The sequence below is a fragment of the Symsagittifera roscoffensis genome, chromosome 4 (assembly GCF_963678635.1).
Source record: "Symsagittifera roscoffensis chromosome 4, txSymRosc1.1, whole genome shotgun sequence".
NCBI lineage: Eukaryota > Metazoa > Xenacoelomorpha > Acoela > Convolutidae > Symsagittifera > Symsagittifera roscoffensis.
In genome coordinates, this window is record NC_087065.1 from 35985589 (window position 1) to 36012430 (window position 26842).

The 26842-nt window shown below is 33.7% G+C and overlaps 2 protein-coding genes across 3 annotated transcripts in view; one reads left to right on the forward strand and one right to left on the reverse strand.

Annotated features, from left to right (window-relative positions):
* The window catches only part of LOC134844864 (protein ENTREP2-like), a 45438-nt gene extending 20626 nt beyond the window's left edge, over positions 1-24812 (reverse strand). The window contains exon 1 of the mRNA XM_063861682.1: positions 23589-24812. Within this exon, the coding sequence (XP_063717752.1) occupies positions 23589-23825 (237 nt within the window). The 5' untranslated portion in view covers positions 23826-24812. The remainder of the gene's footprint in view (positions 1-23588) is intronic.
* LOC134843931 (galactosylgalactosylxylosylprotein 3-beta-glucuronosyltransferase 2-like) overlaps positions 1-26842 on the forward strand; it is a 405495-nt gene that overhangs the window by 319208 nt on the left and 59445 nt on the right. The window lies entirely within an intron of this gene.

Consider the following 26842-nt stretch of genomic DNA (forward strand, 5'->3'; position numbering starts at 1 on the left):
AAATAGTTTGTGATTGTTTTGGCTGGACAAAATTCTGTCCATTATTTCTGCAATTGCCTCTTCATTGACCTTTCTTATGTCACCCTGGAACTGTTTCGCTGGCATTCAATAAGATTCTAGAATTTTCCAGAAGAGACTCTTGAAACTGTCCCAATTGTTGAAGATTACGGGCTCATCCTTTCGCATTTTTTCAGTCAGTTCTACATCCAGCTTGTCCTTTTCTATAATCGCGTCCATTTTTTCTTCGAATTCTTGTCTGAACTTTGAGTAGCATTTACGGATGTGGTAGAAAAGCTCATCTTTTTTAATGTACGTGTTGTACTTTCCATTCAGCAAATCTCGAATGGCGTCAATTATGTCGCCTAATTTACCGCTTTTATCGCGATCTTCCAACTCACTCGAGAGCATCTGAAACTCTGCTGAAAACTTTGAATTCGACTCCTTAACTTTCTCCCAGCTGCTTTCGAAACTTCTAAGAAATTGATTTATCATAATGCCGCAAATCTCGAAATATAGTTCTTTGACTGTGCAGTAATGTGGTTCGATTTGATATTTTCGATAAATTTGCTCCGCAAAAATGTATCTTCTTCCGTGTTTTCGAGACTCGAATCAACGAAGAAAAAATGCTTATAGTTGTGGTAGCGTTTCTTCGTTTTGACTTCGTCTATAATTGCTTCTAACTTTTGGGGATCTGACATGCATTTGTCGACTTTGGTGAATACAATGATGGTACGGCGGCCATTTTGGTCAACATCTCCAATCAGCTGAAAAATTGCGTTCATTTCTAGGTCTTTGGTGAGGTCGACGACACACAAAACTATGGCATTGTCTCGCGCGATGTACTGCATTGTAAGGTTTTTAACTTGCTGGACTATTTCTTTTGACTGGTTCTGTTCCGCCGTGTGAATGATCCCTGGCAGGTCCACAAAGGTGACGCTTCTAGCTTCAAGCTCTTCAACTTTGAGTGAAACTTCCTCAAAACTGAAACCATTTTGGGGGGCCACTTGATCCTTAATGTTTTCAAAATCGTCGTAAACCTCGTTTCTTTCAATTTCGAACTCCTAGTTTTTGTTGACTTTAGACCAGGATACTGAGTAGCGAGGCTCATCTGATTTTCTAGATATTATTTTCAGCGGAAATCTACCAACAGTGTCCACTCCAAAGGGTAAATTCACTTTAGCTAGTCTGGTCAGAACACTGCTTATTCCAGATGACTGGGCACCTACAGCTACCACCAAAGGGAACTCAAGTTCGCGAACCAACATTTCAGTTCTGTGAATCTCGTCTGTGAAATCGAACATGCGTTCAAAAATTGTTTCAAGAGTTTTTCGCTCACTCATTTTTGCTCTGTTTTTACTAAACAATAACTGATCAATAGTGTTATCAAAAAAGACTAATTTAATCAGTTTTCAATGATTAACTTTTCAACTTTCTGTTAAAAAGAAAAAACATGTGTTGATTATGATAGCCACGTTTGGACTGAAAACGGTACACGGTAGATTTTAATTTGCGCTTGCGACAGAAAAATTTTTGTGAAAAATGCACATGATTAAGATTTGAGTCATAGAAATTAAAAATTGTTACCAGCATACCATACACAAGTGCACTTCAAAAATTAAGTAAACGCCAGCCCGATAAACAGAGCGAAGCAAAAAAACTTTTGAAAAATTAATTAACTTGTATTTTGCTCAGCAAAAAATTTGGACTCAAAGCTATATCAGCCGCAATTATAATCACTAATCAGCCTTCACGAAAAAAAAACGTAGTTTCTTTGAAAAAGTAGTTTCAAGTCAAATTTTGGAACCTGATCTAAACTACATTTTATGATTGGATAAATTAAATGTTTTACCAATGTAAAGTATTTAATATTAACCAATCATGATCCATCTAACGAACAACCCACTTATTTGTAAGTGCTGAAGTTACTTGTAATTTCAGCACCAGAGAGATTTGAATTTAACTTAGAAATTAGTTGGACTCTCCCGAGCACTTCAACAGCCGCAATAGACCAGTATACCCTAGATCTATTGAGCCTAGCAGAGACTAGTTAAACAACCTGAGACTAGATAGTATAAGAGTAAGATTAGGATCGGTATTAGACTAAGAAGTTGCACGAATCTATCCGGCCGAAAATAAGATAGCGTGACGAGCAGACGGTGTACCCTATCCGAAATTACTCTATGAGTTAACCAACTCGGTCCTAACTCATCTGGTGCGACCATAAGTCTCGAACAAGACCTTAATAGCTTAGAATTAACCAAAATAGATTAGAAATTAGACAAAAACATTTACAAAATGTTATACGACAATAATTTAATCGAAATGTCTCTACGACTCAATAGATCAGAGCCAATATTCCGAACCATAACAGAACTACCCGGAATTGGAAGAAGACCTCGAACCAGAGACGACATACGACAAAGTAGAAACTTGCCATATAGCTATATGATAGTTAGGCAAAAACCAGAACAAACTTTTATATTTAGAATATTACTGGCAATGAATTTAGATTTTCATTTGCAAACATAAAACCTTGAAGTTAATCTTCAAAATCATTTCAGGCGCTAAACAAAATTATTAATATACAATAACGATTGATAAAAAGATCTAAGATCGTTTTCCTAAAACTCTGCAGTAATATACAAAATATGTTTGAAAAATATTTATTGAAAAATAAAAAATAAAAATTAGTAGCATGACAATAAATGGTTAGTAATCATAAATCATCCTGTTGTTCCAGCTCCATCACCTAAAACATAACAGCAATCATAAACCCACTAATATCATCAAAACACTAAATCTTTCCTTTACACACATTTAAAATTTTATTAAAACTTAAATTCACCTAATTTTAAAACCAGATCATCAAGGCTTATCCTTGGATCTTAAATCATTTTCTACTTAATTAAATTTCAAATTTGATCATCAAGGCTTATCCTTGGATCAAACAGAACAACTTTGTTCTCCCCCACCCACTTAATTAGTGTCTAACGACCTCAAACGTCGATTCACTACCCAACCCTTTCTAAAGACCTAAGACTAATAGAAATTTTTGAACAAAACTAATCATTCAAATTAGGATAAACAGTGAAGAACTTCGGTTATTCATCCTTCACTTGACCCCCCCTCTTACCAGACCCAGGATAAATCTTAGACTTAGTAAGTTTAAAATAGTATCTAACGAACTACTCGCGTTCTAATTATACCTGAACCTTGTGGATCGATTTACTATTCTCCAACCCTTGAACACAATCACTACCCCTAAGTAAGATTAAGTAAGTTAACACCTTAACTTATACTAGCCACGAGAAAGTAAAAAATCATTCTTCGGAATCGATATACTTTTCTCTCCAAACCTGAACAAACAGACCCAGGTTAAGCTAACCAAAAAATCGTAAGAACTAACAGTTTAAGAAAATAGAAACCATTTAACAACCTTTTGCATCCGTCATCCTAAACCTTATGTCATTTAAAAACCTAGGAAATAAACAAACAATCGTTTTACACAATTGTGAAATAGATAACAAAAAATACGACCTTGTAATCACACCTCATACACAAACAGTTGGATACATTCGAACAAAACGACAAACACTAAAAAGAAAAATAATAACGAAACAAAGACAAATAACACGAAAAAGATTTTCAAAAAATCGAAACGCATTTTCAGAATCAGAAACTAACAGTTTAGACGAACTTTACAAACTAAAAGAATCAATAGATAAAAATTGCCCACTTCACGATCAATTATATTTTTCTGACTCAGAAACAACTTCAAATTCATCACAAAGAGGAAAAAGAAGAATAAAAAAACAGTACAAACACAAACCAGTACATCTATACAATTGGAATCAACCAATTCGACACATTAATAATTACATATTAACAGTCATCGAACGAAAAAATGAGTTCAACGCACACCCCAGGTGACGAAACTCCAGATGATGATGAAATCTTTCCTTTTATAGTAGATGCAGATACTGATAGAGGACAACACATATTTTGTCAAAATTTACTCGTAAATTTATTTGAACCCGGAATCAGTCCATGTAAAACAGAGTTCCCAGATGTAAAAATCAAAAGACAAATCATAGACCACTACTTAAAAGATATATGCAACATAACACAACAGTATGGAATCTACTCCATAGAATTCACCTCAACAAACCATAATAATAGAAAATATACAATTCAAACAGACGACCTTGATTTAGAATTTTCAAAAGTTTTTTCAGAATATATAAAAAGCATCCAATATCAAAACTCACAAAGAGCAAACTCCATATTCACCAATGAAGTTTTCGCAATAATATATAGTTATATTTCGATATTAGAAAACGAAATCCCAATAACAAATGTCTCACCGACAGAAACATCTAAACATTTACACTCTATCACACTACTCTCTAGTTATTTAAACATCATTAAAGAAAATTTCACGAAAGACGACGTTTCACAACATACAAAACACGATCTACAAAAAATTTTGGCATGGTTCATAATAGATTATTTCACACACAATATTGATTTAATTGCACAAGCAAGAAAAAATTTTAGACCCCAAAATTCGAACGATGATACCGCTATCACAGAACAATCAGATTATGTTTGGGACCCCGAATGGTCTCATCCCGCATTTATAAGCTTTCCACAGTCAATCTCAAGTCAAGCAATAGGTACAATATCTTACATAAGAGATTATGTAAGAGTAATACCATTAACAATTGATGCAACACCATTAAACTATAATACATTTTTACCCGATACACAAAATAATAGTTTAAACTCTACAGTCATACACAACGAAAACCTCAATGGAACTAGGAATCTTACTCAACAAGATATACAGACACCATCACACTTCATAAATGAAGAAATTGTACACACAACAACTACACAACAAAGTATTTCACCAATACGCCCAAATTTAACAACACCAAGAAATACAAATCCTTCACAAACACAGGTAACCTTACAATCAACCGTTAAACCTTCGGTTGCCCCTAAATATTCACATATGGATTACCAAACATACAGACCCATGACAATACCATCAAAAACACACAAAACATTCACTAGAAACAACTTTGCAGACCATAATTATAATTATACACATCCGTCAAAAACAAATTATCAACCACAAAGAAATTTTAATCAATATACAAAACCTCGAAACTGGGATAACCCAACGGCCCAATATAATTCCAAAAATTTTCAACCAAATCCTCCACAGGATCGCAGTGAAAATTACCCATTTTTTCAACAAAATAAAAATAAAAAACAAACATCTTATCAAATGGATTATTTATCCTCAGATGATGATTTTTTACAACCAGATATATTTGCACCAAATACTCAAGAATATCGTAGACAAGGAATACAGAGAACACGTACAAATCATAGAAATTTTTCTCCACAACCAATAGATGCACAACATCAACAACCAATTCAACAACAAAATTTAATTAATACACAATCTTTTCAACCAATTCAACAACAAAATCCAATGACTGCACACTCGTATCAACCATCACAAATGCAAAATGAAATACCACTCCCATATTATCTCCAACAACATGAAATAACAAGAAACCAACTTTCAAATTTTTCTCAAATGCCAAATGCAGCAGAATCATTACAAATGACAATGAATCCATACCTTATGGGTGGATCATCAATAACATCAAACAAACCTTTAATGGTTTTCACAGGAACAGACCCTGAATACTCTGTAGAAGATTATTTAAATGCAGTAACAGCAAACCTGATTTTAAATATTGGACCTGAACCAATTAATACGCCACTACATCAAAATTGGATATATCGACGCACAGCGTTAATACAAACAACCTTAGATGGCGCAGCCCAAAAATGGTTTTCAGTACTACCTCTAGAAATAAAATCAAACTGGAAAAGGTTTACACAGGAATTTTCAAAAATGTTTGACTCCGAAAGAAACAAACAACAACAAAGAGTTTTATGTAATGAAATTCGCAGATTACCAAACGAAACCATCAAGCAAATAGCAGTACGAATCGAAACACTAGTTCGAAAAGCATATTCATTAAATACACATGACTATAAAAACACAAAGATGACAGAAATCTTAATGATGACCTTAACACCACAATTAAGGAAAATAGCAATAAAAAAGAGAGCATCCCATCCTTCTTCAATTCGAGAACCCGATTTAGATTTTCGAAAACTAGTAGACAAATTAGAACAAGCAGAAATCACGATGAAACTAGAAGAAACGGAAAATCTGAAATTACAATACGTTAACAGAATTGAAACGACTCCCACTAATATTAATAATATACAGGAATCAGAGACAGACCTCGTTGAAAAAATCACTGAAATACTCAATATTTACGAAAAGAACCCAAACTTTAAAGGCAAACCATCTTTCAAAAAATGGTGTAATTATTGCCGACGATACGGACATAGTATTTCCGAATGTAGACAAAAACAGCAAGACAATCAAAATAAACCTCAAAAATATAAAGAACCAAATAAATCATTCTATCAATACATGAAAAAAGATCAAAATCTACCGAACAAAACAGTCCACAGCAACAACAGTTCAGGAAAACCACTCCCGAACAATACAAATTATACAAGAAATCAATCACCATATAACTCAAGTTATAGAGGAAGATCACCAGAACGAAGAAATACACAAAATTCATCACAAAATCACTACAATAGACCAAATAGTCGAAATAACTACTCCAGATCAAATTCAAATACACAACGATTTGTTTCTAGATCTAATTCCCAATCAAGAAATAACTACTATCCAAACAACCAATCACGAAATTCATCATACAATAGGAATAGAAACTACTCCTATAATCGAAATAGAAGTTATTCAAACAACCGAAACCAGAATTACCCGAACAATCAATCAAGGAATAACTCATATAATAGATCGAACTATAACAGACCAAACAATAATTACCAAAACAGATCGCGAAATAATTCACAAAATCGACACTCAAGTTATAATAATCGTTATAGAAATTATTCCCAATCACCACACCGGAATAATAATAACTATAATAATTCTAATAATCGCCACAGAAGTAGTACACCTAAACATCAAAGACAAATCAATCAAGTACAGTCAAATCCAGAAACAACATCAGACCCTCCAGGTATTGATGACACAGTAACTGATACGTTACAACTCAATCAAATAAACTGTACATCATCAGATTCAGAAAGTGATACTGAAAACACTCTTTCTATCAATATGATAAAAGTCGAAAATGACTATGAATCTGTCATATATGAACAACCCTTTCCATCACACATATATGAAAATCAATCAGAATTTCTTCAAAATTATTACACTACACCCATAAATTCCACACCAACGACACAAGAAACAAATGAGATTAACACTACAAATCAAACCAATAAAAATACCAAAACAAAATGCTTGAATACAAACCACATTTATCAAAATATACAAAAAGAACAACCCAAAGAAAAAATTTGGACAATACCATTTCTCTTAGAAAGTCCAAGAAATAAAGAATTTCAACCACCAGACCTTGAAATAGATTTTTTAATTGATTCAGGAGCAGAATCAAACATAATAAACATCCCCACATGGAATGAAATAAAAACTTTACACCCAAAGCTAACACCTCTTGAAACCTCCAGTAAGTTAGCAACAGCACAAGGATCAACATTGATAAACTACGGAAAAATCCAATTATTTCTCCTCCCCACCAGAACAATGGAACAAAGCAAAATTTTAAATAAGCCATTTAAACAAATATTCCATATAACTGACATTAAATATAATATCATTGGAATACCATTTATTTCGAAGTATATACCAACAATTAACATACTAAATAGTAAAATATTAATCAAAGATAAATATACAAAAACAAAAGAAACATCCTTAACATTTTTTCAAAGATTAAATAAACAACCACCATTCTTTTCAAAATTCTACCCGATATTTAACCAACAAAGAAAACACTTGAAACCACTATCAGGAAATATCTATAATTTTTCAATCAAACAAGTTCACCAATACGATAAAGAACAAAACAAACAAAAATTTTATATGTCAGAATTTGAATTCAAACCTATTCACAAATTTTTCAAAATCACAATCTCATCCATAAAATATTTGAAAAATTCGAATTCAGATATCATTTCCTTACATGTCTATAACAACACACCTTACCAAGTAACATTACCTTTAGGACTTTTAGGATATTGTAAAACCAACGCTACAATATCACGAATACACGAAAAAGCCTATCGCGTAAATAATATACTCCAATTACTAGATATTTGCCAATCTACAATTCTTAATGAAGAATTATCTATAAATAATATAATAAGTAACGAAAACAGAAATACGGATTATTTCACAAAAACTCCATATTTCAAACCTACATTCAACATAAGTAACTACACAGAGGACCAACAGAAATTTTTAACAATGTTTAATTTCCAACATTCACAAATAACACAAGACGAATTCGAAAAGTTAGCCAAACAGCTAATTAAATATTCATCAGTCTATGCAACATCAAAATTTGATGTTGGCAAAATCAGTTCATCACTACATCTCCCGTTAAAACCAGACGCAGTTTTCAAAAAACAGAGAGCAAGTAAAGTACCAATTCACTTACATGATAAAGTGAACAGATTACTCGATATTTTAGAACAATACAACATTATATCACCAGTAAACAAAGAAGAACAACCAAAAGGCAACACATTTATCAACCCTGTTATCATTCTAGCTAAAGGAGAATCATTAAAAATCGTTCTCGACGCTAGATACCTCAATTCACTCATAGATGAATCAAAATGTAATTGGCCCATTGAACCAATACAAGTTATTTTAACAAAAATAAACGGCAAATACTTTACAACCGCCGATATGAATAGTGCATACAATCAAATGCCACTAGATGAACAATCACGACGTTTAACACAATTTGTTATCGGAAACCAACAATATGAATTCAACCGCTTATTCTATGGAATATCCATAGGACCAGCAGCATTTTCAGCTTTTATGAGCAAAATTTTTAGACCACTAATACTCAAGAAAAACGCAATCACCTATTTAGACGATGTTTTTATGCAATCACAAACAAAAGACGAAATGTTCAATGTTTTAGAAAAATATCACCAAATACTTCAGAACGAAAATCTGAAGGCCGCCCCCGATAAATCACACTTCTTTTTGACAAGAGTTAAATTCTTAGGACATAATATAGAAAGAAAAACAATCACTCCATTGAAATCACGCATTGACGCTATTCAAAAACTTCAACCACCAACAAATAAAAAGAAAATCCAAGAATTTCTTGGAATGTTAAACTTTTTAAGTAAATATGTTTATAAAATGCAATTATATCTACGACCATTTTATAACATCCTTAGACAACAAAATAATTTTGAATGGAACACAGAACATCAAACACGATTTGAAGAAGTAAAGAAACTTTTAACTGAACAAATTTCAAACACAATTCCAGATTCAAATCAACCATTTTATGCAATGTGCGATGCTTCGAACTTTGGCATCGGTGCAGCACTATTACAATCACATAATGGTACAAATAAAATGAACCTCATATCAGCAAATTCTCGATTATTCACTCAAGCAGAGCTACGACTCTCAACTCTAATGAGAGAATGTACAGCCATAATATATACACTGACAGAATATGAATTTCTGATACTTGGATCAAAACATCCAACAGTTCTATTCACAGACCATAAACCAATCATCTTTCTCTTTACACAAAAATCTAACCCAAACCACCGAGTTTACAGATTTCAACTAATTCTAATGAAATTTCCAAACTTACATATAGTTTGGACTGCAGGAAAAAATCTTGCATTACCAGACACCTTAAGTCGAAATACACCACCTGAATTACTTACACGAAAAACAACAGTTGAAATACCCAAAAACATAAAATTCTACCTTGCACAAAACGAAACATCACCCCGATTGGAATGTAAATATGCAGTAAAAACTGATATTGAACAATCACAAATAAATAATTTACAACATTTCCCACTTTATTTAGATTGTCAAAATAATCATTATGAAGTTGATTTACTTGGAACATCAACTTTCAAACCAATCCCATATTCTCAATGGATAAAAAATAACACCCAACAAAAACGAACAAAACAACACCCGCCTAAGAAAGACCATTTTCCACTAATTGAAAAAGAAGATTTAACTGATAAAATAAATTTATCAGGACCACAAACAAATGATTCAAAATACACAATAAATCAAGTTTTTGACCTTCACGACCCACTTGATACCATACCTTTATCTAAATTCGAAATTGAAAACATTTTTCTCCCTCCAACAGAAACGATTACAATTTCAACACTGAAACAATATCAAAATCTTGACCCGATAATTAGACAACTAAAATCATGGCACAAATATAAAACTAAACCTGTCAAAGCAGATTCAACCATTCTAGGAAACAAAACACTCCTCCGATACTTTCGCAAATTTAACAATACAACAATTAACGAAAATACAGACCTTTTAGAGTATAACCTGAATGAATCTACAGTTCCATGTCTCCCTTTAAGTATGATTCTTATAGCTTTTAATATTTCACATACACAAAATATTAAAGGACACTCTGGATCAGAAAAAACATATTCAAATTTTATACAAAATTTTTACTTCCCAAATGCACCAATTTGGATAAAAGTACTATGCAATGACTGTATAGTATGTCAACTAAATAAACCTTACCCAAATCAAAAACAAATAGCACAGAAACAAGATTTTAAAGGACAAAGTTTGTACTTTAATCATCGTATCTCATTTGATACCAAAGGACCAATTTCACCCTCATCCGAAGGAAACTCCTACATTATGGTAATTGTTGACGCATTTACACATTATGTAGCACTTAACCCAGTACCACATTGTAACGCTTATTACGCTTACACAACACTCTATGAACACTGGATAGCAAAATTCGGACTACCAGAAATTTTAGTTACAGACAACGGTACAGAATTCATAAATAATGAAATTATCACACTATGTCATTTATATAACATTAAACACAAACCACGTACATCTCATGCACCTTGGACAAACGGCTTAGTCGAAGGTATGAACCGTTCATTACAAGAATATCTTAGATGTATCATCAACGGAAATGATACAAAATATACCGAATGGTCAGCAGATGTAAAATTATTTCCCTTAGCGTATAATTCACAAATTACGACAACTTTAGGAATGTCACCATACGAAATGGTTTTTAACCAAAAGCCACGCAAACCAATAATATTTACAGCAAATTCTCATAAAAACGCACAAGGTTATTGTCAACCAAATAAAGATTCAATTTGTTATAACCTACCTTTACATACACACGATGAAGATCATTTTCATCACCCACAAATTCTTAAACTAGCCTCCGGTACACACACCGAATGGATTCTAAATAGAGATAAAAAACACAATGAAATTTATCAAAAAATAACAAAAAAGTTATTACAAAGACAAAACATTAATGAACAAATCAATTCACGTTTTACACCAGCCTCCGATTTAAAAATTGGAACATTTGTTTTAATACCTAATTTTAATACTCAAAAAGGAATTTCTAAAAAATTACAACCCCTTCGAAAAGGACCATACCAAATAGTTGCAAAACCCACTGATGTCACATATAAAATTACCGACTCAAACAAAAAAGAAATCGTTCAACATCGAAACAACCTATTACCTTATTACCCAAAAGAATACGCACTCCGCGAATTAACTCAATTATATTCTTTCACAGGATTAAAAATCATTCAAAATGAACCATATCTGAAAAACACAGAACAAAATGATAACCCCACCGAAAATCAAAACATAAAACCAACCGTCACCAAAATCAATACACAAAACCATAAAGAATCTCCAAAACAAAGAAAAAATAGAAAAATGACCAAACAAATAATACCCCAAGAACAAATCGACAAATCAGAAAATAGAAAAACAACAAGACTCCGAAATCAACCACGTAAAAACTATAAAATATTCATCCCCCAATCTAAAATTTTAAAGAAAGTGGAATTTCAAAAGTAATTTTAACATTATACTTCACTATCTTGAAACCTTCGAAACATTTTTCATTTACATTTTTCAAAATAACATGCTGACAAGTACGTAATAATTCTAGTTCAAAATAAACCAATAGGATTCATCCAATCCGTCACTTTCTCTAACTCAAACTAAGACCAATTAGACGAATCATATAGAACTCCAGGCACATCTATAACTATAACTTTACGACCTCCAGGTCAAAAATAAGCAAATCACTCCAACTTGACAACTAAAATAAATATCACCATAATACCGTACCCCTCCCTTATCTAATAACCCAAAGATCAACAATACTTCCCCAACTCAGACCACGAATACCCCCAAAGCAAATTTGTTAACTTAGCCTAAAGTAACAAAATGAACATTTTAATTAGCCTAAAGTATAAAAATCTCACCATACCCCGGATCATTTGACAAACAAAAATAAAGAAAAAGACGACCTCCCAGTCACCATGAAAATTGCCCCCAACAATTTTTTACAAAACTCAACCCACTTGTCAAAAAACTAATAAATAATCCGACCACACTAGAAAATCGCCTCAAACAGCAAAAAATATTCGACCAAGAGATCATTTCTTAAATGCTCTTCTCTCAATCAGTTACTCAAATACTCATAAATCTTAAACATTTTTTTACAATACTTGAAACCTTTATAATATTTCTTTTTGATATACTTGAATCTTTTCTAATAATCCTAATCATTTTTTGTAACATTTTTTTAATTTTCTACACTATACTCGAACTATTCCTCCAACTTTCCAAAACCCTTGATTACATCCACAGGTACGAGTCATATAACTTGTCTAAATGATACGAACAATTTTCAGTAGAACCGATATTTTTTTATTGTTTGTAATTTTCATAACATTTTTATCATCCCTCATTTTGACAATATGTAAATGTATAAAGAAAGCAATCCTCACATTTGCCCTAGCAACAATCCTTCTAATTCTTTTTTTGGAAGAATATTATAATAAACACAAAATTTCTCACTAAAGTAATAATTCAAAAAACTATCAAAAATTGCTACCCAACAGTCACAGAATCAGTCTTCACCGACATCATCCCAAGATAACCAAACACCACCTTCAACTACTCAAAATCCTCAAACATCTACACGAATTTCCTTTCAAGACAATCCATACACTTTTGAAGAACGACACGCTCGTTTATCAGAACCACTAGAACCAGTTCAACGACAAGCACCTTTAAGCGAACCAACATATAACCTATACCCAACACTACCACAAGAACTAAATAGAATAAGAAATTCTAGTCAAAACCAAAATACAGTCGAAATAAATAGACAAATTATACATCCTCGACGAAACAGAAATTTTCAAACTCCCCGAGTTCATTTTGATATACCTCAATCCCCATCACAAAACACTCCAGAAAACCCCATTGGTATATTACCAGAAACCCCTACGCTTCTTTCACAACGTAGCACCTCAAGCCTACCATCAGATTACTTAGGTTCAAGACCAACATCTGAGCAAATACGTGAAAATCCTTTCAACCCTACAAACCAAACATCACGATTTCCATATTGGACTACACATTCATTTACACAAGGTGAACCAAATTTAGTCAATGACCCCATAGATATTTCTACGGATACAACAACATCCTCATCACTACCAGAAACATTATCACTACCATCAACACCATCAATAAGCCAGATTTCACCACCACCTTTTAACTTAAATTTTCCAAATAATCTCGACGCCAGATATCGAGAACAATCATCAACAAATATTCCTTTAAGACTAGATTGGAATACATTTACAGCACCTCCACCACTATTTGGACAACATCAAGAAAGTAACCGCCTTCATAACTGGGCACTTAATAGATTACAATATCGCCAAGATATTCACAACGATATCCGTGATCACAATATTCAAATACTCCAACAAAACAGTTTACAATTAAAGTTTGAAATCACAGTTAAGTTAAATAATATTACCCAACATCCCTACCCACTAAATCCACCTAACATAACAGCTCAATCACTACCACCACCGTTTATAACTACTGAAGTAATATACAAATACGACAGATATACCAAAAACACAATTGGCTACATTACATTTTATAATCCATACTCAGGATTATCATACACATGTATATTCTAAAATTATTAATTTTTCTCCAACTCCTTTTTCTAGTAATCTCAAATCAAAACATAAACCCTTCTCCTCGTACAGGACCACAAGATTTATTAGTAACACATTACGATTGTGAAGAAAATGAACAAAAAACACTACATAAATATGCAATAAATCAAGTATCACAATGTGAAACAGAACCACAAGCTATAGAAACCACAGATGTAATAGCAACACTCTATTCAAAAGCCCGAGCAACAACAGTTACAGGTTATAAATTCACAGCAACATTTTCCGAAAAGAAAGTACATTGTTCACAAGTCTCGAACGGAAACAAAAACCGACTTGACCATGAATCATTCTATCAAAGTAATATAGAACGTCTTTTACATCTCAATCCCGACGATTGTAAAAATGAATTACTTAGACTAAACATCACACGAAATAAAAACTCCCAAAGAAAGTTAGTTAATTTTCAAGTTTTTCCAGACTCTGTACATCAATCACAACTTGAAAGACACCAAGGACATATAAAACTAGACGAAAAATACCCGTATAACGGCGCACACGGACGATTAACCTATGACCTACACGATAAACGTTGGATACCACACATTGGTATAAATGACCCATCAAACTGCAAAGCAGACACAAAAAATAAAGGATACCAAGAAATAATGTTTTTTGATTGGAAAATACAACTCGAAAAAATACAACTAACACGAGATTTATCAGATAATACAATGATCTATCAAGGAATCCGATTACCTTGTAAAAATGATCAAGGTTATTGCGACCCTACAACGAGAACACAAGCAACCATTGTTTGGTTCCCCGAAGATACATGTACAACATTTCAAGTAGCAAAAATACACGCTCGTATGATAAAATTTCACGAAAAATATTTTATACAATCAATTCCATATGAACAAGTCCATCCATCACGAAAACTAAGTTCAGATTTTAGAAACATAGACAATATAGAAAATAAATTGACACGTTTCCAAATATATCAAGAAACAGAACTTGCATGTAAATACAGGAATCCACTTCACAGAACACAATACTCTGAAATATTAGTTGAATACGAAAAAGGATTCGACATGACCACTGGAAAAGTAAAAATCGACCCATATGCCACAGGTCATCCTCTAAACGAAGGAACATCCTATATACCAGTTCATTTTGAAAAAAGCAACGGACAACCTGGTGGACATTTAAAACCCCATGACACCAGAAGCACACGCTTACAAGAATTATCACTAATGAATACTACATATTTCGGTAATATCCACTATGATATTCATTTAGATATGAAACTAGATTATACAATTAGCCGAATTTTTCAAGAAATGTCACTCTCCGAATTAGAAACACTACACCAACTATGCGAATTAGAACGAACACAAATATTACAATCACTTGCACTAGCAGTATTAAAAATACCCTATGCAGGATACTTATTATCTGGAAATAGATCAAATTTTTTAGACTACGAAGGAAACATCTTATGGTTTTATACTTGTACTAAAAAAGTATCACCACTATACGTTTTTGAAGATAAACGATGTTATAAAAGAATCCCTATCTTTTATAAGAATAAAGTACATTTCGTGGATACACTTTCACGAAGAACCTATTTCTGGGATACCGCAGTCCCATGTGGATCAGAAAACAGCCACAATGTAGTACAACTAAACCCTGATGAAAATAAATATTATCTTCTCACTCCATATCCCACATTAATGCAATCACTCAAAAAATTTTCACCAGAAAGCATTCGCGCTATTGCTCGAAACCCAAATATAGACTTACAATCAATAGGAATCTATTCAAAATCGGATATTCAACATCACATTAGAACACAACAATTCCAAGAATTATTAACACAAATGGACACTATACAAAGACAATCAATAGACCAAAATTTACGCAAACTTGCAGAAACCGCAGGATTTGCCGATATCTACACGCAAGACTATAGCGGATATTTTAAAGACATTAAAGATTACATATATCTAAACGGTGAAAAATACCGTCCCCAAGATATATCACCAATTAACATTTTTAGCTTTGTTACACTCAAAAATGAGATCCTCGATTTTCTAGGATGGCCCTACTACATCTTAGAAAAATTGACTATTTTATACGCAATGTTTAACTTTATTGGATTTCTTTTCTCCCTTTTAAAAGGAATCTACAACACATGTGCTATACACACACAAGTAAACAGACAAGCAAGCGTAGCACGCATACTCTTTGCAGGATTTTTTGGAATCTTTTCAACATCTATAAACAAAATTCTTTTAGACGCACAAATAAAAGAATATAACACAAAAATAGCAACACGACAAAATACATACGACGAAGAACATAACAATGTAGACATAACGCCAACGGCACCACAATTACCACCCCTACCAAATAACCATCCACTATCCCTAGTCCCACGAAATTTTCGAAATTTAGCCATCACACATAATCCAAATTTTCGACTCAATACATCACAAAGTCCCATCCAACATATAATGACACACCAGTCACAAGATGATAATACTTATGAACAAATTATTGAACAACCCCATACCACCGCTTTTCAGTCTCAACATAATCATTTTTTTAGCCCACGATGAGCCGCCAACTTGGATCACTACACCGATCAAATTCCCACCCAACCAATCTTACCTCTCCAATCCCAATAATACCACTTTTTGCTTTTCCGCCACCCGACTTTTCACCTAGTAATGTAACATCAGGCATGAATTCCGACACTAATTCACACATCTCAGTTTTATATTCCATCTCACAACTCAATAACCCGAATATTGAAACCCCCGATGAATTTGCCGACTCAGAACCATCCCCATCCAATAATTTTCATAACTCTTCTAAATTTTCTCAACCCCCTTTTCAACCCATATTATCCAATGACCCTGACCCAATCACTCCCACACCCTCTTATGCTTCCCAAGTTACCCCAACCTACTCCTCATACCATTCTGACCAATCATCTCATTCTCCAGACACCCCCCGAATCTCCCCAGAGTTAGATAATTTTATTACCCTCCAACAACAACCCTACCACCTTAATACCCCAACCATAAACCAAATCTCCTCCACTATAAATTCATCCAACCCCCCTACCCCTACACCCTCTTCAACTTATACTGAATCATTAGCACCATCATCCACATCAACTGAATCTTCACTCAACACTAATAGAGCTTACCGCACTTTTAAAAGAAAGTTCCCCAACCATCCTTTCCCAGCAAAACCAGGAACAGCCCGTGAATACATCAACCACCCCAAGCATACTAACACAAAAGAATTTTTAGCCATCACCTTACCCTCATTCCCACAATACACCTTAAACACCCCCCACGACACTAACGAAACACGCAACTTTGTAGATGAATACGTTTTAATGCCCACTCTCTCTTGGACCTCATATTATCATTTTACTAATCCTCTTTGCTTACCTTTATCTAACACTCACATCGATATAGAGCGAAATACGGACATGCTATATCGACTCACTACACCACTAACCGCTAGACAATTTACTTACGTTGGATATAAAAAATCACTAAAAACACACACTGCACCTAGAGCTAACGAATATACACTCGAATACTATGATCACAACATCATCAGAGCTAACCAAGATCAATTCTTAGACGACGATCGCTTCGCTAATCCACAAATTACCGAGAAATTTTTCATCAAGACACCATATATATTTACACTAAACATCTTCGACCGAAAGTTTGATCACATTATTTCAGAAGCACTAACAGACACACAAGCATACGAAAGTTTTAAAGAACGCTTCCAAATATTTTCACTAACCTTTCATTTCCTTGCACCACACGAAAGAGATTTACACTGCTCACACGATATTATGTTGCGCACTAAACAGACCCACACATATAGTTATTATCGCTTCATCCAAAATCACTTTGACCTACACACACCCTCTAGACAACCACACCATCGTTTTCAATTCATTAATTCCAAATACACTTCACCATTTTTCCTAAATTTCACATATTGTATTAAAGACACTAACCTCCATGGTATTCTTCGTAATTATGACCCCATAACCCAAATGTACATCTTCTGTCCCATCACCAAGACCTTCAACGCCGAAGAATCCCGACCCTTCCTTATCCCGCACGAGTTTGTACAACCTATAGAAATCCCAATTTTAGAATTCATCCACAACACTAAATTCAATCACAAATTATATAATCTAATCCAAAACACACCTTATGAGTTTGCAGTTGGCACTGAAGAACTAACCACTATTAAGGCACTTCAATTGCTTTGGCCACTGCTTCAGACTAAAAATATCATCCGCATTCTAGCTAAACTACTAACAACTTCAGAACTAATTCACGACATCTTCCCCCACGGTTTTTCCCCGACGACTAACAGGTAAGTATGAATTAAGTAAATATTACTAACTAATTACAGTATTAAAAACTCACCATTCTTTATTCATGTTTTCCTTAGATTTTTAGCTTTCATCCGACAATCACCTACAAAAACCACAAAAGAAACAATAAAAATTACAATTTTCATCAAACAATTTTAAAATTATATTAATCTCTTACACTTATAAATTTCTAAATTTAATATCAATGCAGTAAATTCATCTATAATATTTTCCCCCAAAGCAGTAAATCTAATTATGATGAAAATTTGTATCTTAATATTCCCCCATGACTAGCAGTAAATTTCTAAATTCTATGTAGTAAATTAAATAAATGCAAATGCTGTACTAACCTTTTGATATTTTCATTTATTCGCACAGAAATTCTATCCACACTCGCACAGCTCGCCCACGAAGAATTGTTTAAAATAATGAATTTCAGTTTCAAGTTTTCACACTCAACAACTCTAACATAAAATAACATGTTTCAAATTTTCCTTTAACCCGGTTGGAAAGGAATCATATACTAAACAAAACTAACCAACGCAGCTTACTAAATACCACAAATCATAGAATAACAGCATGACTAAGAAAAGGAAACCAACGGTACCCAAACCGGATTAACCCAGTTTAAAACTGGATAATTTATTCTTTTGAAGACTATTATAAAGTCTAAGAAAGAAATAATAAAACACAAAAAAGTCGAAAGACAAACCCATACCACAAACAATTTGATTTTTGGAAAAAGGACATAACCAACAAGACATAAGAAAAACCACAACAAACCCAACATAAAACGTTGTCACATAACAGGACCCCTCACAAAAACCGCATGAAATCATACTCCCACTCCTGGCCTAAACCCACCAGGAAGGACGTCCTGAGCATGCTCTATAGCCGGCCTAACCCACCGCGCTACATCCACGCTTTGTGACCACACCTCTATTTTTAATAAGAGCTACTCAAGGGTGAGTAACTCTTCAAAATAACCGAACTAAAACAAAAAGCTTTTGTGAAAACAACTAACTAAAATCATTATTAAAAAATATTAAACTAATAAAAGTTTTATAAAATGTAAAATCACATGATGCAATATATAGATCAGAATACAACACCAAGGACGAACATCAAAAGACAAGACGACCCCACTACACTCGAGAGAGAATGACCAACTACAATCGTTATGCCGCTCACAATCACAACTCAAAGGATTTAGAGTACGACTTGACCTCGCAGAAAAGGACTTCATTGAACTAGACCAATGACCACCTCGATGTTCAAGTATACGTACAGATCCGAGTAACCAGGCATCCCCTCCACGCACAATCTCCACGCCATTCCCAAGCTAGATCAGACACAAAAGAAGTTCTCCACGAAGAACAGAAAAACCTGACATAGCCAACCATTCTGAAATCAGATTTGAGTTTGTTGCGAAGACTTAGTCGTTGTCACAAGAAGAACACAACGTCTTATGTCTCTAACTCCAGCTTCCTGGAACTTCCCTAACAAAAGAGGAAACGGAAGAAAATTATGATGTTCGCCAAAAACAAATGTCCATCATCCATCCTTCGAATTGCAGAAGAACTATTCTAAAAAACTCTGTAAAACCCGGATGGGTGGAACCTGATCTAAACTACATTTTATGATTGGATAAATTAAATGTTTTACCAATGTAAAGTATTTAATATTAACCAATCATGATCCATCTAACGAACAACCCACTTATTTGTAAGTGCTGAAGTTACTTGTAATTTCAGCACCAGAGAGATTTGAATTTAACTTAGAAATTAGTTGGACTCTCCCGAGCACTTCAACAGCCGCAATAGACCAGTATACCCTAGATCTATTGAGCCTAGCAGAGACTAGTTAAACAACCTGAGACTAGATAGTATAAGAGTAAGATTAGGATCGGTATTAGACTAAGAAGTTGCACGAATCTATCCGGCCGAAAATAAGATAGCGTGACGAGCAGACGGTGTACCCTATCCGAAATTACTCTATGAGTTAACCAACTCGGTCCTAACTCAATTTGATGATTTTTTAAATGATTTTATGATTTTAATTACTCATATGTTTTATAATTTAAATCATAAAACTGTTTTTATGATTTTAATTACTCATCCAGTGATGGATCTGAGCTTTTCTTGTCCTTTGTCGCCCTTTTTTATCGTCCTTTTTTCGCTCTTTTTTGTCGTCCTTCTTGTTTTCTTTCTTCGAGTCGAACATTTATTATCGTCCATTTTTAAATCAACCGTATTAGTCTTACGACCTCTCTTAAAATAAAGTGCCTAAAATGCATTTCTTGAGCCCTTTTTAAACGAACCTCACCAAAAATAGCATTTCTTGACGCGCGCTGCCGCCTTAAGATTGATACAATATTAGTTTTTATATTACATAAGAAAACTATTCAAAAAAATTAATATTTTTCTGATCTCAATTTTTGTAATATTGATATAATATTTATTAAATTTAAAATTTATTTAATATCAATTTTTGATTTTTGCTAGACAAAATTTTTTTTCATTATTAAGTTGGGTTGAGTAAAAATTACGAGATAAGTTTTAAGATTTCCGGACATATCATATGTTTGAATTCCTAAAATTAGATTTGATATTTTCATTCAGGAAATCCGAGCGTTATCGAAAAAATGATAAAGCAAATAAGACTGCCGGAAATGGAGCAAATCTCTGAATGGTCCAAATGCGGTTCGAAATCGACAAAAAAATCTCGGTTTAAATTTTTTTAAGATCGGAGTCACTCAAAAACTATCTCCACTTCGAAGACAAGGAGCAGAAAAATCTTAAGTCGATTTAAGAAAAAAAATTGTGCTTGTTATACTATCGCTGCAAAAATCAAATTGCTGCAAAAATAAAGTTCTCGAAAATTAGAAAGCTCTCAATAGCAGTAGCGTTTATATTACAAAAAAAACTGAACCTTGAATAATGCTTGAAATGCTGCATTTTTAGATAAATACCATTTCATTTCAATTAATATAAAGCGTAATGGACTCTTGGTAGATACTATATGAAATAATTGTTGAAAAAATCTAAGTGATCAAAAACAATTTAAAAACAAATGATAAAAATATTCAGTTTTTTTCTTCTTTTTCACAAATTACGAAAAGCTTGAAAAGATATATCTTTCATTTTTGAAAAAATTGAAAAAACCAACCATGTAAAAGTAATCTGTCACAGTTTTTGAAATTTTTTCTCGACTTTTGTGATTGACCTGTGACAACTGAGATTTAAAATCAGAGGGAAAAATATAGCTGATATATACTCCGATTTTTGACGAGGGTGCAAAATATACTTGATTGGTTTGGTTTTCTTCAACCAGACCAGCTTTTGAAAACAAATTAAAGAGTTGGTAACTATCCCAAAACTTAAATGTTTCCAAGCGGGTGTGTTTTCCCTAATCCTAAATGCGCTTTGAGCATATAAAAACTGCCCTTCAATATTTGATATAAAATATTTGATAAAAACTGCCCTTCAATATAAAAACTGCCCTTTCTTCGTCGAGTTTGATTTTACTTCCAGTTTTAACTGAATGACTAAACAGATGACTCTTTCTAAAATCAATTTTGACGCCAACTTGCGCTATAATTGGGCCAAAGCTCAAAAATCTGGACTTCAAAACTTGCCAAATGGAGCCCTTAAACAACTTTTTTGTTGCCAAGCGCTACCGTTGAATAAAATCTTTGTTTCCGAAGAACTCAAAAAATTAACATGACGAGCGCGTGACTATTTTACTAACTGTTCGTTAAAATTCAGGTTGTAATACTTCAGTTGGTTGGCAAGCCATATGCGGAAGATCAAGAGTTTTACTTGATCATAGAAAGATGTAACAACCTTCAACTCAAGTAATGTTTTTTTTTGAAAAAGAGGGATAGTTTTTTGGAAAAAAACATCTCATTATTTTTTTCAATATTCATCAGCTTCAGCAAAATAAAATATACATTCGAAAACTAGTTAAACAGGCAAAATTTTTTAATTTTAGATAAGATTATCTAATGCAAGTTTTTGAAAAACGTGAAGAAAAAATTTCTGAGAATTTTTGGAAAAGTTCTACCAAAAAATCGCATTTTACTTTTGCTCTCCCTAAAATCTAGAATGCAACCTCTTGCAACCTCTATTTAGAACACTTAAGAGCTGACAGCTCGTCCTAGAAGATTCTGCTTTTTTCACTCAAATTCCTGTCATTTTCTTGTTTTTGTACAGGATGGCCGAAGTAGGTGAAAAATAAAGGAATGAGGAGTAGTAGTAGGTAAGATAACGAAAAAATTCAATTTTTGAACAAGGATAGTCGGTTACTGTGCAAGTAGCACAGAATGTTCCTACCACAGTCTTACAAAAATACAAAAATGTTCTCTCAAATTGCTGTCATTTTTTTCTGATGTTGTGATAAAAAAAATAGAACTTAGGCATATTTAACAGCCATTATAAAATAATGCAATTGGAAAACAGTTTTTGAAGAAAAAAGACAAGACAAATTTTTGCGGAAACTTTTTGAATTTTCAAGTTTTTGATTCCCAAAATTGCGCTAATAAACTCCAAAAACTACCTTTATTTGAGTCAAATTAAGTTTTCAAGTCTTAAAATAAGCTTAAAAAACCTATTGCAATTACTAACTACCTAACACTCAACCCTGTCCAATGATTATTTGTGGTAGCTGATTTTGCGTGGAAAATAAAAAGTTGACAAAAAAACTTAAACACACCAGAATACAAAGTTCCTACCCATTTTCAATGGTCGGAAACAAATTAAAAAAAAAAGACCGTGCACACTCCTTATTTTTTGAAGGCTCAAAATGTCAAGTTTTCCGAGGATTCAATAATCTTTATCTAAGTTTTTAAAAATGAATTTGAGCACAAAGAATTGGTTCAATGCAGTTGAGGTTAATTACTAACAGAGAGTCCGGCCCAGTAGGGACTAGTGTTGTGGATGGCAGCTGGGAAGTTGGACAGGAAGAAGGCGCTGAAGGAGCTGCCGACTATGAGGACCCCAATGACCATCTGCACCACTCCTAGGAGTAGCATGTTGTTCTGGGACACCTGGTGAGACGAAGAACAACACACGAGATCCCGGAGCGTCTGCAGACCGCCCGACTGCACACAGCTTGGAAGATAACGGTGAAGAGACATCATAACTAGGTTTGTATTACTCGTTGAAAAGTAAGCAACAGTGTCTTTTTTGCATGATTACTAAAACGATCCTTAGTTTTATTCAGGAATGAAGTATCTGATGATGCCTTTAGCTCATCAAGTGATACAATGGCATTTTATAAAACTCGACCGGATCGATACTTTGTGCTTCGGGCCATTTAATTCATTGACTGTTCGCATTTCCTCTTATTGGAAAAAAGATGGCAGAACATTTTGATGGGTCACGTTGAGTCGAAATTAAGACGATTTGAACAAATCACAGGCAAATGCGGAAATGTTTCAAACTAAATATCCCCTGCTGACACAGAAATAGATCGAGTTCTATTTTCCTCTCTGAGATTTTTGAGCGGAAGATGGATGCGGTAGCTTTTAGCTTTTAGAGCTCCCTCGCCTCTCTCAGTATGTTTTAGATTTCGTTCACTCTGTTCTGGTAAGCTGAACAGAAGAATATCTCCTCAAAATGAGAAATCGAATGCAAAATTTTTATTGATGTACATCAGCCATATTGCTCGGTACGTTTTTGGTAATCCCATTGGATAAAAAAGTACAATCTCAAAACAATTAGAGCATGGAAATAAGGAAAGCGTGAAAAATGGTCTGTTTATCTTTTCAGAAGATATTGAACGCAAGAGCGACTTGTAATCAAAATGCACAAACGTGGTTGGCGAAAGATGAAAAATAATATCTTTGTTCATGTGCAAATGAAGGCGAATTTTGCAATGTAAACACAATTGGGATTATTTTTTGTTTATTATGAAAATATTTTGACGGGGGATAAAATGTAGGAGCGTTCATTGAGGCTCGCTCAGAAAGTACCTTTTTCCATCTTCCTTTTTATTAAGCGTGCCTTGAAAGAGTATATGAGCTTGTTTAAAAATTTATAAGGGGTTATGCAATGTGTAAATACTCAAATAATGCTTAGTTGAACACCATTTAAGCCGGTGGAACAGGAGAGAGGCAGCAAGCAGCAGCTAGCTTATAGCTACAACGGCAAAAGAGAGAGAGAGAGAGAGAGAGAGAGGCAGATTTACGGTAACGGGCTTTAGGTTGAGGCAAATCCGCACCGTGTTATATATACACAAAAGTGTAGCATGGAAAAATAGTACGAAGGAGCTGTTTATGTGCCTTTTATTGGGAAAAGATAGATATATGACTGCGTGATAGAATGAGAGAGAAAGGTTTACAGAGACGAAGCCTCGCAAAACCTCCGTCCTAATTTCTTCTTCCGCAACGCTTCACTCATTCCAAAGATTTTTATCCTCCAAAAATGATCAATTTTTTCCCCAAAAAATGGCAAAAATTTTTAAGGAAATTTGGAAAATATAAAGTATTGTAAATGTTCAAGACATATAAGGAACTTGACTGAATCTTTTTTTGGTCGGAATTCACTTGATAATTTTCCGTAACATATGTGTCAGTTCATGTCAACTTCTGTTTTTAGCACAATTTTTCAATATTTCTCTGTGACCTTTTTTTAATCCACGAAGCACCATTTCCCACTTACGTAAATCTAGAAAAGACAGGAAGAAAGGATTTTTAACAATTGAGACAATTAAAGCCTACCGGCTAGCAATAAAATTACAGAGTTCCATTTAACACCAGCGTCGAGTAAGTATAAATCTAGCTACATAGACTGATCGATATGAAAAGTCACAAAAAAAAACTCAATAAAACGATGTCGTAAATTTTTAAACAAGCTCATATACGCTTTCAAAGCACGCTTAATTAAAAATAAAGATGGAAAAAAGTACTTTTTGATCTTTTTCTCCTCAAAAAAAATGTATCGTTTTTCAAATTTTTTTGATCAAGTTGTTTTTTTTTACTAATTTTTTTTGAAGAAAACAATATTTTATATTTTTAGCAATTAGTTATTGAGCGAGTTGGCTCCCTGAGTGTTTGTTTTCCTGTGGAAATAATGTGAGTGGTTTTTTCATGCAGTCATATTGAACGCATTCACTGACCTAATAAACCAGGAAATTTACAACCAAGTCAAAACTAATCATCTTCACGCCGTTTTCGGTCGAAGGGATTCAGATTGAAGACTAGTTGAACAAACAAATTAGCGGCAGAGGACTTGAAGGTAGAGACAGTAATAGATTGGCGATCGGATTTTCAATCAATTTTAGAAAATGTTAACATGTATTTTTAATGGTCCTTATTCGGATTATTACAGACTATCCGAGCTCTTAGCTCCTATACTTTAACACAGCTTATTTTGAGCTATTTTTGAGAACTTTTCATATATATTTCTCAAAATAGCTTTTTTGATAATTCTCTTCGCTCTGACTTTTTCAATCCACGGGACCTACTTCTACTTTCTGTCTAAATGTTTCAAAGGTCGGAAAAACTGCATTTGCGTCGAAACTTAAGCAAACAGATTTGACCGCCGCTCTTGTTTTCTTCCTGGATTTTCTGGGGTTTGATCGCCAACCCTGGTTCCATCTTTGAAATAAGCAACTATATAATACTCTTGCTCCTCTGAAACTATCTCGACTCTGCCTCTTTCTCGATGCGACCGTCTCGATCCTCTTGAAAAATATTTGATTTGAGATAGGTTATATGACACTCAACCTAGTGCCACTTAAATTCTGGTTAATTTCTGGTTCTCTGCACAGTCTGCCGATCACGCTATCTAATTTCGGCCGGCTAGGCTCGTGCAATTCGTTAATCTAAAACCGAAACTTGACTACCACTAACAATGGGAGGATTAGACTTCCTCAGAAGCACGGACTTTTTCAGAAACTATGAGTGGTCACGAGCCATTTGAGATCCGTTAGAAAACAGTAATCCAGAAAGAACTGAGTTGGAGCAAACTCTGAAAAAAAAGAAAAATCAAAACTGAGTTACAAAATATTATACTCTCAAAAAAGGCTAAACTTTTGGAAAACAGCTCATAAGAAAAAAAAGCTGACAATAAATCTAGCATCACAGGAAGGAACATCGAACTGGTTAAGCGGGCTACCCTTAAAAAAGTAAAATTTTTCCTATGAAAAATCAGA